Here is a 14,994-nt window from a genome sequence, read left to right on the forward strand (position 1 = left end):
CCAAATCCTGCAGGTAACAATGGACCTGCAAGAATTTTCTGAGCGTACTCTATCCCATCTCCACTTCAAAATCTACCACAGCTCTTAAACTTTCTCAGAGCTCCAGTCACTCAACACTACATTTTAGCTGACTTAACTTTGACCTGCATGACAGCAAAATTAAACACTGAAGTAAAAGTGCATAAGGTTTATTAAAAAATTAATAAGTGGTTAAGATATTACATGCAGCCTTTGATAGTCATTGTAATGGATCTAAGTTTCTTTTTCTTGCTCATAGTTTTAGGCACATGGTGGATATATTGTCATGCGTTTTTTGTTCCAAATTCTATTACTGCAATTTTGTCTATTTATGTGTCCAATAAATAATTGCCAAAGATACTCAGGAACATGTCCTTGCAATTCTGCCTACAGCTGACTCGCCCTGAAAGTTGCTCATTCCTCTCCAGGGTTTCACTTGCTGAGATAGACCTGGTCCTAGTACCACTATGGGTGAGGAATGGGATTTAAAATTCTAGTACCTCCTTCAGGAGCTCGAAGGGATACAGATGTTGTTGGTGCCTTGCCCCAGTATGTGTATGGAGTGACAGTAAAATCAAAGAGTGCAAATGGTTCTAGCCAATCGACCCGGTAGGATGGCACTGTCAGGTTATGGGGATGGAGACACCGTTCACTCTCCAAAGACTGTGAATGAAATAAAACAGAGTAAAATAAAACAAAACATTTTGTTTCCCTCTTAGGAAGGCCTTCAGTTTTCCAAAATTTCTCTCACCAAGCTGGTCAACTAAATCAAGACAGAGCTTCTCTTCTTGTGAGTGGTCGTTGTTTCACCAGCTCCTGTGGCACTGTAGCGATGCCCTTTGAATTTAAAGGAAAGCTTGCCAAATGTGCTAAAATTAAGTGTGGATGAAGGCTAGATTTCACATTCAGGCAAAGGCTGTCCCACTGACAGCTCAGAGGACACTTCCGTCTCAGCATTACTGTGAAAGGCTTTCTCACACATCTTTGAGCACTGGAAGCTCCTCGCCTGGCACTTCACACCCCAGCAGCTAGCCCAGAGCTACTGCTAAGCCCTTGTTCATCCTGTGCTGGCCTCAGTGATGGTGAAACATGACAGCTTGCTTTATATTTACAGTTTAGTTTGTTTACTTGACCGATTTGTACATGCTGGAGAAGAAACAAACTGTATTTCTGTTTAAAAATAGATACATCAGCAAGTAGCTGCAGTAATACATATAGATAATAAGGAGGAATTGCATGTATCTCCTCACTTGTAGAGCTTTTGATCCCACGCAGTAAAAGACAGTTCCCCATTCCACATTTGTGGAGGGACTCCAAGTGATGTGAAAACTTGAAGAATTTCCTTTAATCCTGAAGGAAGACTCTGGTACTGAATCTGGAATCACTTTTGGTGTAAAAGAAAAATTTCCTGTCCATAAAGAGAGGAAGAAATAATAATTATTTAAAGAATATGAGCAATAAGTAGACTTTTCAAACCTGACTTAAAACATTAAAGTGCTATGGGAAATTCTGTAAAATGTCTTTGAGACAGAAACAATGAATAACACTACCATGTATTCTTTTTTAGCCATATCCATCAGCATTTATAATTTTACATTATTCAGGTATATCCTGATATATTTATTAATAAGTTGCTGTTGTTTTTATCTTTTGTCAAATGATTAAAGAATTTAAAGAATGAAGAATTAGAGGCTGTCAGTAAATACCTTTATTGAGGGGGTTAGATAAAGAAAAAAATGTACCCGGCAAAGGTTTAAGTGATGTGTGAACAAGGGTAAAGGCTGCAAACTCTGCTGGTTGTGAGAAGGGAATACTAAGGCTCTGATTGACTTCCTGAGTTGTAATGAACTGAAGACTATTAATCCAGAACAGACGACCACTGTAGTATTCCAGTGCACCCTGAGATATCTCTGAAGTACTCCATGCTGTAAATTCTTTGACCATGGCATTACCACAACTGTGAAAACACACATGAAATTAGCGAACTGAAAACGCATGTGTAGAGAGAAAAAGTTTTATTCAATATTTGACACATCAGTAAGTTTCTCATAATTCAAATTCTTAATAATCACATAGGAGGCAGGAAAATAATTCAAAAAGTTTTCTGTAAGTTCTCTAAAGTGGAACACTTTTCAGTGTTGCAGGAGCACCTGAAGAAAAAAAAAAAAAAAAAAAAAAAAGCCTTCATTCCCTTGATTTAACTAGAAAACAATTATAAAATGTCTTAATATTCTGATGCATGGATGTAGAAAATTGAGTATTTAGAAAAATCAGCCAACCTTCTCTCAGCAATTCCACTGAAACAGCAGAGTCTCCTTCACAGCATGAGATTCATTCTACTTCATTAGAGCAGGTCCCTAGATGAATATGACTCCTCTAGTTTTCACGATAACCTTCCATTATTTATTAAACTCTATTAATATTTTCCTCTACTGGGATCACAGGTGATTTAATCTTGTTTGTTACTTCTATGTCAAAATTTACAGGCCTTTTTTGGTCCCATTTTGTCTTCTAGGTAAGATATTATATATGTTCTAAGAGGCATCATTTTGTCGTCTCAGAAATGTCTTTCAGCTTAGACACATGCTATCCAAAACAAATTTGGAAAAGCTCTGACACACCATCAGGTCCATTAGGATGGATTACTTCTAATATCTCTATTCTGGCATGCCAGGGACAATGATTTATGGGGGCCAGTTGGTTCACAATGGAGCTGTATGTTCTAACTAAAACTAATCATCATTTTTTAATTCTTTAAATATTTACCATTAATCATAGCAAGTCTAAAATTAGACAGAAAATTCAGCTGGCTCCACTCAAAGCCAGCCTACAACATTAGGAGCACATGTAAATACAGATACTGTTCAATTAAGTTCAAGAAATTTAATCTGATGCTTGGGGGGAAAAAAAGCACTTTCCATATGAAAATGAGCAAAAACATAGTTTCATGAGCTACCGCTCATCATGCACTTGGCACTTACAGAACAAATTACCATTTTTCTCAATGTCTTAGTATATATTCAAGCTGCCTCATCAACATGGTTTGGTTTGGGTTTGTTTTTTTAAAATTTGTCTTTCAGGAATAATGCAGCCGTTTCATGCTCAGGATGATCAAGAGGAAAGCCTGCTGAGTACTGATTGCTCAGGTGAGAAAGTGGTGTCAGTTCAAGTCCTAAGCTCCATACAAGATGAACAAGTTACAGCTCTAGGCACTTGAAAACTGTCAGGTGTTGTAAAGGCCAAGACAAAATAGACAATAAATGGTGATTATTTCCCAAAGCCAAGTCTAAATACTGATGAGCATGACCTCAGTTCAGTTAGGCTTCCATACTGTGTTTCTCTCACTGTAAAACCATGTTAACAACCATCTCAACATGTCGTTTGCCATCAGCTAGCTATGATCATAATTTCTTTTTGTTTATTGTTAAATTAGTAATTAGTGTTCCCAGCACTGGACAAAATTTGCTTTTAGCGTATCACAAAAACTAAAAAATACAGACTTTTTTACCCCAGCTACACAGTTACTTACCCTTCTTTGAAAAGAGAAACTCTGTATAGATTTAGGCATAGACTATCTTGCACAAGCCAGTATAGAAAACCATACGTGAGATCCAAAGTTAAACCAACCACCTAAGGAAAAAAAAGGTCCAAATGGCAATTTGAACACACCTTCACTTCTGAGGTAAAAGCCCTCAAGCTTTTGTCTAGACAGCCCTCAGACTGTTGTCTAGGCAGCATCGTGAGTAGCTCCTTATTGGCAAAAATAACATTACTACCATGAATGTTTATTCTAACACAAAAAGAGGTAGCACTAGAAAATAATCAGGTCCTTGGTGGACACCTATTTATAGCAGTTGATGATTTTCTAGATAGCATTTTATGAGCACCTGTCACAGTGCTCATCCCTGGAGTATCCAAGTACTTCACATACGATGGCAAGAGTGTATCAAGTGTTTAGCAGAATTACCTATCAAAATTTCCAGAACACCTCTGGTATTTTAACATACTTTGTCTGAAACAGGTGGTTGCTATCCAGTCTGAAAGTCAGAATCATCTTTTGAAAGAATATTTCAGATCTTCTGTCTTTGTTTTCTAGCTTTGATTTTATGTATACAATATTTAATGTATTGCATTATTTATGGAAAATGCATACAAAAATTTTATTTATACATTTGGTTAAATGGGAAATTCAGATATTTATATTTTGATAAGTCATTTCTTATGAAATAAAGAGTTGGGGTGGAAATGAAACAATCTTTCTGTTCATTACTTCGATATTTCTTCTTCATTTGAGCTAGGTGCAAGATTTTCTGTTTATTTTTAATAAGATCTAATATTCAAAATAGATCTTTCTTGGTTTTGCAGTAAACAACAGATTCAATGCCATATGCAACAATAATAGAAATCAGACATCTAATAATCTGTTCTGTGAATAACAAAGAATTTGCTTCCACAAATTAGTCTGCTAAATGTTATCAAGTGCAGTCTATGTCATGTCATTAGCACAGCTTACAAATTGTTAGGAGCCTCTCTGAACATGTTTTCCAGCAGCTCTCAAACACCTCATCCAAACACTAGTTGTAGCTATTATTTTATAAGCTTAAATTTCCATTACGGATGTAAGTGGAGCAGCCTTTTTTTTTTTTTTTTTTTTTTTTTTAACTCTTCATTAATAAACTGCAGAAGATGATGACAGGAAAGCAAATGCCATATCACTTAGTTGTCTGTTGGTCCTTATGTAATCACATTCTTGACATATTTCTGTTGACACTGTATGTCAGAAAATCAAGGTTTGAATGATTGCTCCTGTAGGTTTTTCCTGTTAAAAATATCTCACACTATATATGTGCCTGAGTGTATATTTAGTCAACCATGTGATATTTTATCCCATTTACCTATTCTCCCTCCCATGCTCAACATCAATTACATCTTTCTGATCTACCTTGCTTTTTTAAATGTTTAGGTCTTCTTTCCTTGCCCCAACTTTTTTTTTTTCTGCAGCTATTACCATAGATGTGCCCATCTTCTTTCTCGTGATTCCTGTATCCCCATTAATAAAAGGCAAAGAAATATTTGTACTACTCATCTTCAGGACTTAGGCAGTAATTTAACACCTCCCTTCTGTTATGCTTCAAAAATAGACAAACTTTTTCCATTTCCTAAGAAGTATTAGTCTCTGGACACAATATGTAGTTGTGATCATGCAATGTAACTCAACATCATAAGATGCAACATAAATTTATCTACTTGAAATACCCCTTGAATAAAAATATTGAGACCACACCTAGAGGGTCATGCCCCCTCCTGCATATAATGCACTTTTCTGCTCTCTATAAATTACTTTTTTCTGTGGCATATTGTGCAGAGTAAATGACTTACTAAGTGCTTTGGAAATTCTGTGCAAGATCCTAAACTGGAATAAATCAGAGTAGCACTGCCAAAATCAATCAAGCTATGCCAATATGCACCAGCTAAGCTAAACAACTGATTGGAAAATAAAATAATTGTCATAAAAGGATCTAATTCCTGCCAAAGGAATTAGACTTTCAAAGCTCTGCCTTCATATTTATTTAGGAAAACTGCCATCTCTATAGTAGTCTCTTCTATTTCTATCACTCAGATTTCAAGCTAAAAGGAGATACAGCTATATATTGCTGAAGATCCGGTACTGAGCAGCTGAGCAGCAATTCTTTATTAGAAAAATAGCTAGTAAATACCAGTAAGAACCAGTTATGTAGAGAACATGGTCTAACTGTTGGATAACAGCAATTAACTATTACCTCTGTGTTTTAATATTGAGGTAAGAGGTACTCTTTTCAGGATAAACGGCTCCACTGTGCAAGGAAGATACATATTAGCACTTATGCAATCATGTATTTGCATCTTTATATGGGACAATAATGACCAGCTCAATAATGCCACCATTAAAAAATGTTGTACTGCCCTTTTTTTTCTGATGGGTTTATTCTGGGTTTTATTTTAATAAACAAACACCTGTCAGCTAGAACAGGTCACTTCTCAATCTAGACATTTTTACTTGGCTTTTTTCCTGTATGCATCATGGCAGGAGGCTGCATTCAGGAAGTCAGTGCATAGATTAGGGGCAGCATAGAATCAGGAGAGATGTTTGTTTGTAGGAGGTGTGAATAAGTGGATGGTTGAAGGCTGGTATCACTGACATAGAGAAAGGTGCAGAAAAATAAATGACAGGAGCAGACAAGCAGTCTTATTGCTGCCAAGGTTCTTGAAAACAAGAAATCTGAGGTTAGCATGAGGCAATTCAGAGAAACAGGTAGTGAATCAAAAGAGAAGAGCAATGAAGGTGACATTAGACGCTTAGAATAAACTGCAAATTGTCAGTCCTTTGCAACAGATCACACAGAATATATGTGATAAGTGCCATTGAGCTTGGACAGCACATATCTTCCCATGAAGACAGTCCACACCAGCCAGCTTTCAGAGAGGTATGAGGCTAGTACTGGAAGATGACCCTTTGCAGCACAGACATTTCTCTCTACATGACAAAGGTTTTTCAGTTCTTCTGTATTTAGGTTCACAAGTGTAGCAGGTGACACACCAGAACCAGCTTTTCCTCTCCTTCCCAAACCCTCATGAGTGTAACAAGACACCTGTGAAATCAGATGGCCTTTCTGAATGTTAATTGCCTTTCAGGGACTAAAGTAGGCCTGCCTTTTTTTATAATCAAAGAAACACCAGCCTCTTTTCCTTTGGGAGATTGAAATATTCTGGTGAGTGATACAAATCTAACCAAGAGACATAGATCTCTAAAGTTTAGAAAGGGTCTTTAATAGAGAACCTGGCTTCAGGTAAAATGGGAGCACAAATTGTACAACAGATGGAATAAAAACAAGAGTTCCTTCACTGCATAAGCAACACTGAATTCTACCTAGCAAGAGTGAGGACAAGTCTCTGGCATGGCAAATCCCACATGGTAGCAGAGGCAGGATGGGTTTGGGGAAGGCAATAATGATCTATGAGGAGCCAGCAGTGAACCAAGGCCTTAAGAAACTTGATAGAACATCACAGAAGAGTGAATGTTTAGGAAAGGCATGAGAGAGGTCAGCAGAGGTACAGAGATTGTGAGGACCTCAGAGCACATCAGAAAGTCTCCCAGTAAGGAAGGGGAGTTAATGGGCTCCCACATATTTCATGGGCTTTGATGAGCTATAGGTGGGAATGTATTTCTCCTCTACAAGCCTACTGCTGCATGGGAACCATTATACACCCTAATACAGCTAAAACACCGCTTCCCCATCCCTTTTTTCTCCCCATACTGTCCCCTATCATTACTTGCAAGAAGCCCCCTTCCCTTCTCCCTGAGGAGCTGCTCAGCTCTGCAGCAACCTCTTCTCAGACTTCTGGAGCTCCTCAGCAGCCTGGAGCAAAGGAAGAGGGGCCAAGCTAGGGCCAGGCCTGTGTATGACTCAGGGAAGGGAGAAAGAGAAGATGGGGAAGGGGCGAGTTGGGGATGGAGGATCTCAAAGATCCCCAAAGCACAGGACTCACTTTTCCTGCCACCACACGAGGGACAGGATCAGGCAGGGTGGGGACTGTCGGTGGCAGACCTGACACCCTCACCAGCTCTGCAGCACTAGCAACAGCAGCAACAACAAATTGTGTCAGGCTGTGCGTCAGGGGCCAGCTCTGCTGACTGCAAGTACGGCACCAGCTGCCGGCCCCCCTCTCCGATCAGCACAGGCAAAACCTGTCTCTGCAGCAGCACCTCCGCAGCCTGAAGTGCAACTCCAGTGTCCCTGGCAAGTGTCTAGCCCCAAAACCGGCCCTGTCAGGACCTTCGAGCTGGGGAACATTGCAAAGGAGGCAGGATGCTATGGAGCTCTGCCTCCATATTTTGACGGGAAAGTCAGAAATTACTATTGGGCTTAAATCACTCAGGAAAAGCAAGTACCTTCAACATATGGGAAGGAGCAGCATTATAACCTTAAGAAAATCTTTAATATTTTGTTACAAGGGTCTGACTTTAGGATTACAGGACAAAGATTTGGTGCAGCTATTAAGTGATTTAATATTTACCATGTTCTCAAAATGATGGAACAATATTGCAAGGAAGGCATGTTATTCTTCTGGTCACAACACGCTGATTTTGACACCTATGTAAACTGACTATATTCAAGGGATCTAACCACTAAAACATTCCCCCCGCCCCTCCCCCCCCCCCCCCCCCAAAAAAAAAAAAAAAAAAAATCATTCACCTGTTTACCAGAAAACTGTAGTTGCTCTTGTAACATAAGATACTCCTCTCCATTCAGTCTTGCACTCTCCACTGAATACATTGTGGCCCAGTACAAATAGCCATTTACTGAATCCACTACTAGATCCTTCACTAGGAACACAACATGAGCCACAACATCCATATGGCCTCCCAGCAGTGATTTTCTGTAGATCTAGGGACAAAATAATTGCTTTTAGCCTCACACCTAAACCATCAGCCATGATCAATTGAGTATACATAAGTTACTTTTCTACAGCCGTTTATCAGATGATTATGCAAGCTGTACACTTTTGAAGCCTAAACCTTTTGTGTTCGGAGTATAAGGATGAAAAAAAGGGCAAAATTATTAGTTAAGGTTTTCCAGAAAGTAACAAAAGAAAAAGCTGAAATATCTCTTCCCCAGCTTTGGCAGCCTTCTGTCTGACAGAGTTTCTCACCCATTTTATATTCACTATTCACAAGTGTAAATGAGGGTGCAAGGCAGTGTGAAATCTGGCCCTCCTAGCTCCAGTTTTTAAAACAGCTTCTGACTTTGCACTTACAAGAAATGAAAGGCATAATTTGACAGCACTGCATAAATTAGCACCGCAATTTTGAAGTCAGATACCTTTTAAATAATTCACATGTCAATGTTCCTGATATGAGAGTATACAAAGTGCAGTGATAATTATTTTTTTATCTGCAGTCATCTGCAAAATATCACAGTACAGAGGCCAATCTTGAAAATCACTGTGTAAACAAATTGTGTCAAATTTGATTAAAATAAAGTCCATTTACTTTGTAGCTGAGATCAACTTGGCAGCCTCCATTTTCACTATCTTCACTTATTTTTACAATGTTGAATACAACAAAACTGTTGATAGCATGTTTGATTTGCTTGTTTTGCACCTGGAATTCAGTATCCTGCATTAGTGAATATTAGTGAACATTCTACTCCAAACTTTTGTATAACTCTGGAAAATCACACAAGGAAAGAAAGGCCTCCTTGTTCTACACTATAAAAGCAAAGGTCCAAATGCATCTCAAGTTGCAAGAATTAAGGATTATCTTCTCAAACTGTTTTACAGTCTTTCTTGTTGACTTCAGGATTTTTCTTTCATTTTAAGAAGTGCAACTATACCTACCGTATTTGCTTTGCCAGCCCAGTACAAATATTGACCCAACCAATCAAAGGCCAACATCCTTGCATTTCTGATGTCAGATACATAAGTATTCTCAGTGATATCCTCTCTTTTGTTCAATGACCAGGTCTGAACTTTGCCCATGGAATTAATCCAGTAAAGAGTGTCATTATACCAGTCAAGATCTTGGAATAAAAAAGGGAAGATATTAAGCATTTCACAAACATGTAAATAAAAAGTAGCCAGAAACTTCAGGGTTTTTTAAAAAACAATACAAATGGACAGTTAGGCTCAGTTATCATGATACTTCCTTATAGGAACACAATGTACATATATAGTACATATATAGCCTTGATGATTATAAACGTATTGAGATGCTGGAGGCAGAACTATTTAGTTCAGAGAATTGATTTTAGCTCTGCTGTAATGTGGTGATGTCAGTAGAGTTTTACTAAGGATTAATTTGATCCATAAGGTAGAAGAAAGTGGATGGACACAAAGGCTTGGCTCTGTGAAGCTCCTTCACTGCACTGTGTTCAAGTCTACACTTCTACAACGAAAGCAATCGTCTTTCAGTTGTGTTGATGAAATTTATGGAGGCCTAATAAATGCCAACAAGTCTGTAGCAGCAGTGTGCAGTTTGTTTAGTATTTACCTGAAATATTTCTTATATGAGGATAGAGGAGTTCTCCTGGCCCATAGCTATCCAACCGCTGCTTCCAGAGCCCTTCAGCTCCCACTGCCAACATATATGGTTCTTCTTCAGCTGATAAAGAAAGAAAACTGCAGTTGTGCACACCAATAAGACACTGATGTATAATATTTGTATTGCAATAGCAGGGGTTCCTGTTTCTGCAAAGTTACAGAAGCACAGATAAGACTGCCCCTGTCCTGAGGAATAATGGACAAAGAAGAAAGGCATGAAAATACCATAATTTGAGAAACTCAGAGATTCAGAGCTGCTTAAAAAACACGGTGGGTTTGGACCTGGCCTTCCCAAAGTCAGGTAAAAGTCACCCCTAATCTCAAGAGCCACTCCAGTGCCTCAATGAAAGCTATTTTCCCCTTAGACATGGGTTATTATGGATGAACTAGGTTTAAAAAAACATGCCAAAGATCTACAAATCTCAGATATTGTGCACATATCCATTTCCCCCATTACCTATGCTCAGACCAAGGATTTTCAGCTTTTAGTTAGTCTGCACTTTCACATAAACTGTCACTAACTCCCAAGGCATTGCTCAAACCACTTCATCATAGAAAGTGCTTTACAGAGCACAGGAAAGGAGTAACACCTCTCATAACTGTTCATTTGATAGTGTATCAAATAATGTGTTTGTTTGTGTATTTGCATTAGAAAAATGTATATAATTTATAATAATAAATGCATAATATATAATGCCATTATTGTAGTTTGAGAATCTTATTAATTTACCTAAAACCAAATTTACTTATCTTGTATTGTTTAATGTTTCCAAGACAATCCTTTTTGTGCCACTCATTATACAGTCTTTGCCCAAAGCCTGGGCCTCACCAGGTGGAAAGCTCTATGCATAACTCGTTCTTCATTTCCCCTGGGTGACAAAGCAATTCTCACCTTCTTCTAAAGTTGTGCCTCTAAATGACTCTGACCATGGCCCTTCACCAGCAGGAGACACAGCTCTGACTGACACTTCATATGTCGTGAAGCTGGCTAGCTCCTTCATTGTAAACCTAGTGTCACTAATGTTTGAGACAACCCATTCCTCCTCAGATGGATGCTGAGATGACACTTTCACATCATAGGTCCAGTTCTGCCAGGCAGATAGACCTGTGAGATGCAAACAATCATATTATTACAGAGTAGATGGCTGTAACAGGTGATATGCATTCTTTGAGAAAACTGTATGTTGGAGATTCATTTCAAAAATGCCAGTATCAGGAGAATTAGGAAAGGGATAAATTAAAAATTTATATTCCCCAGCTCTGGGACCAACCAAGACTAGTAGTTCAACCCCCCTTGAAGAAAAAAGTTGGAAGAACCAAAATTTTCCCCAGCCGGGTAATTTTCTGCTGCTCAGACACATGCACGGAGGACAGAGACCATGGCACAGTCACTGATCAAAAGTCATTATGTCTCTGGCATGCTTTTGCCGTATGATATCAGCAACCAACATTTCAGCTACTTCATACCACACTTAAGATGCAGCCTTGTTTAAAATCCCTTGCAGATGACAAATGAGTTAACAAAGTAACTTGAACTAATTTAGCCAGACAATTTAGCTATTTTACTGGCAAATCTTGGGTTAAATTTTTCAAACTGAGGTAATTTCAGATCTTCCAGCAGGTTTGGCTACTGAAGTCACCGAAGGCCAGCATCAGGAAAAGGGCAACCAGAAAGTTATTCCTCTAGAAAGAAAATGAGTGAACTTTCAGGAAGAAACAACTGAACTTACTGGTTCCAATAGAGCGTTCAGGTGGTCTCCAGCTGATCACAGCTTGGTTCAATCCAAATAGTGCTGTGACAAACCGAGGAGGAGTTGGTAAAGGAAAAGGCTGAGTTGATGCCCCATAGAAAAGCAAGTTGCCAAAGCCAAAGTACTCTGGATACTCCAAATTACAATCCACAACATACTCATTGAAGCTAGAACTTCCCACTGGAGAGACCTCCTCATGGTAAACTGCCCGGCCATCTGTGACAGTAAACGTGTTATCCTCATAAACAAAGCTCTCCATGTCATTAAGTGGCACGTGTGATCGCAGCGTGTGAAATTCTGAACCATCAAGAAAACCTGACACAAACGCCCGTTCTGTTTTGTTGAAGAAAATAAGTCTCTTAGATTGGAAGTTGATCATGAAGTCTCTCAGAGCACTGGATTTCACTACTGGTGAAGCTGTGGAGGCAGTGCCACGAAAGAGTGGAAGGTTTGCTCTGTATATGCCATCCTCCAGGAGACAGAAAATATAGCTGGTCGTGGAGCAAAATAGACCCAAATAACTACAGTGCAAGAACTCTGTAGATGAGTCACAAATATTTTAACAGAACTCTGTAGATGAGTCACAAATATTTTAACAGCTCAGAGATGTGCCTGTCTTTATGCAGACAGTAGGAAAATGCTTTTGGCGCTATTAATATATATCCTGGGAGAATTAAGCACATCACTTTTTACCTTCTGGGGATTTGGCTGGCAGATTATTGGATAATATTCTTCCATAATACCTCAAATGTTAAACATGGACATTTAAAATGCATAGATCTTCATAAAAGCACTGAATATCTGAAAAGCAAATTTCTGCATTGGAAATACTTTATCTCCTCTGTTAGCACCCTAGGGAACAAAATGCAGGAAACAACACTGCATAGTGTCATCCTTGTTCCAATTGTTTTGTAGTTTGTTATTTGTTGCCATTTGCAGTTTTGTTTTAGTAAGGCAAGAGTTTGAAACAGGAACCTAGATGACTAATGAAGAAAATTAGAGAGGAACTTTATAGCACCTTTGACACCAAGCGCTCAAAGAAGGACACTTACCCATTATAGGGATCAGCTATAACCTTCCTAGGGGATGTCACATAACGGGGAGTGATGTCATCAGCTGCCGTGCAGTTCTCTAAATGGCAGACATGTATCTGGGGAGTGAGAAGAAAAACTGGTGATGCATTCGTAGGGTGTTTGCTAATGAGCAAACAAGCTGACCCAAGATTCCTTCAGGGGAACTAGACACTGAAACACCTCTCTCACAATCCTAGGTCCTTCTGGCTCCTGAGTTGTCAGTCACCTGAGTATAACACCACCTGTACAAATGCATCCATGATAGCTTACCCTGAAAGAGCTGTCTGTCAGCCATCCTCCTCTTAACTTCCTACCTCTAAGATGGAGGGAAAAAGCCAGTTTAGGGGATACAGTTTACTTTGAAAACAATATCTGGCAGGGAAGATAAAAGAGAGAAGTGCTTTTCTGATCCTGGGGGCAATATCTTTGGACTTCTCTAACCTGCAATGGATTCAGAAATCCCTGCTATCCATCTGTTTGTCTACAGCTCATTTGTATCTTTTTATCACTATTGCTATTCCTGCTCCCTGTTCCCTGAGCATTAAGTAAAAAATCAGATATTGCAAGAGGATTGCACCCCAAAAAAAATCCCCCATTAACAATTTAGGGCAACTTTCTACTCCCTTGTGCATTGCAGGACTACAAAGGTACATGCAAAGTCTAACCATTTGAGTTATTGATGTTTTATGAGTAGGGAATCAAGTGCAGGGTTGCCATCTACATTTTTACTTCAGGTTGAAACAGTTGTAATCTGAGCTGTCATCACTGGTATGAAACACTTTCCCTCTTGAACATCTTTTGCCAGTTATGAAGGGCATTATAATCACTAACCAGGAAGGTTATCTGACTACCTTCCTGAGCAGAATAGGAACTGAACAGGCTAGATGGAGAACCAAATAACAGGAACAAAGTTGCTTATATTGGGTATGAGGTGAACGTGAAGAAAGTCTTAAAAACAAAGCAGTTAAACCCGAAGTTTTTATGTCCTACAAAGAAAAATAAGACAAGGAGCCAGAGTTCCATATAGCCTGTTTGCTTTAAAGATGATCTGATATTCAAGCCTTTCTTCTTTTTTAAAACACTGAAATATGTGAATATTATTAAAGTAAAAATTATATTTCTATAATAATTATATTTTGTGCATGCATATCTATATATAAATCAGATTTTCTCATGTAAAATAAATTACAGTAATGGTCCAAATGAAATAAATTAATTAAGCTCTAGAGCACTACCTTTTCATTCATGACAAAGTATATCCTCTGGTAAAGCCAGTCTACCGAGATGGACATAATATTCCCCCAGCCAGCATAAAAGAGCATTAGGTCAGATACATCAGACATATTTGCAGCTCCTTTCACCCAGATGGAATTCCCCTCAGAAAAATAGACAACTTGCTGATAAATGTTCACAGAAATTCCTAAAAATAGGAAGATATGTGCACACAGATAAAATAAGAAATAAGTTTCAGGTTTTTGGTTACTTTTTCTACTTAACTTAAAAAGAAGTATTTGTCAGCCTTCAACTCAACATCATTGAGAAGATTTAACCGGTTTTCCTCCTCCACTTCTAGTCTTTCAGATAATAAGGAAACTTTCCCATTTGCTGTGTAAGTGGCATTATTATAGACAATTGTCCTTCAGAAAGGTAATCAGACAAAAAGAGGATATGGAATATGCAAACCATCTGACACTGATTGCCCCTCTCCAGGACAAACAGATGCAATTGGCATCTCCTTACAAAGCACCATTCAGTCTAGAATTCAAGCTAGACATTATCTGTGCCACCTCTGTACTATCAAAAGGCATTTAGTCAGGGGCAACTTTCATTCTCTGGCGTCTTTGTGGCTCTGTGAACTTTGGTAGATAAACTCTGATTTCCACACTGTCTCCAAGGACCAAATATGGCACCAGTGTAGATAAGAAATATTAAAGTGGTAAGTAATTTGAGATAGCATGGTTATCTGGTGACTTAGGCTACTAAATGCCTCATTACAGAGCTCTGTGCCTCAGACTAGCTAACACACTAGCATACTCTTCAGCCAGTATCTTTTGACATTTTGTATAATTTAA

General features: G+C 38.6%; 1 protein-coding gene across 1 annotated transcript in view; it reads right to left on the reverse strand.

Annotated features, from left to right (window-relative positions):
* Window positions 1-14,994, reverse strand: part of ROS1 (ROS proto-oncogene 1, receptor tyrosine kinase) — a 75,142-nt gene that overhangs the window by 46,588 nt on the left and 13,560 nt on the right. Inside the window, exons 11-21 of the mRNA XM_074923741.1 lie at window positions 14,158-14,342; window positions 12,902-12,999; window positions 11,829-12,340; window positions 10,991-11,203; window positions 10,049-10,159; window positions 9,397-9,578; window positions 8,253-8,444; window positions 3,548-3,648; window positions 1,761-1,975; window positions 1,269-1,426; window positions 519-681 (exon numbers count right to left, since the gene is read on the reverse strand). Coding sequence (XP_074779842.1) covers window positions 519-681; window positions 1,269-1,426; window positions 1,761-1,975; window positions 3,548-3,648; window positions 8,253-8,444; window positions 9,397-9,578; window positions 10,049-10,159; window positions 10,991-11,203; window positions 11,829-12,340; window positions 12,902-12,999; window positions 14,158-14,342 — 2,130 coding nt within the window. The remainder of the gene's footprint in view (window positions 1-518; window positions 682-1,268; window positions 1,427-1,760; window positions 1,976-3,547; window positions 3,649-8,252; window positions 8,445-9,396; window positions 9,579-10,048; window positions 10,160-10,990; window positions 11,204-11,828; window positions 12,341-12,901; window positions 13,000-14,157; window positions 14,343-14,994) is intronic.

Source organism: Athene noctua, chromosome 1 (genome assembly GCF_965140245.1).
Source record: "Athene noctua chromosome 1, bAthNoc1.hap1.1, whole genome shotgun sequence".
Taxonomy (NCBI): Eukaryota; Metazoa; Chordata; class Aves; order Strigiformes; family Strigidae; genus Athene; species Athene noctua.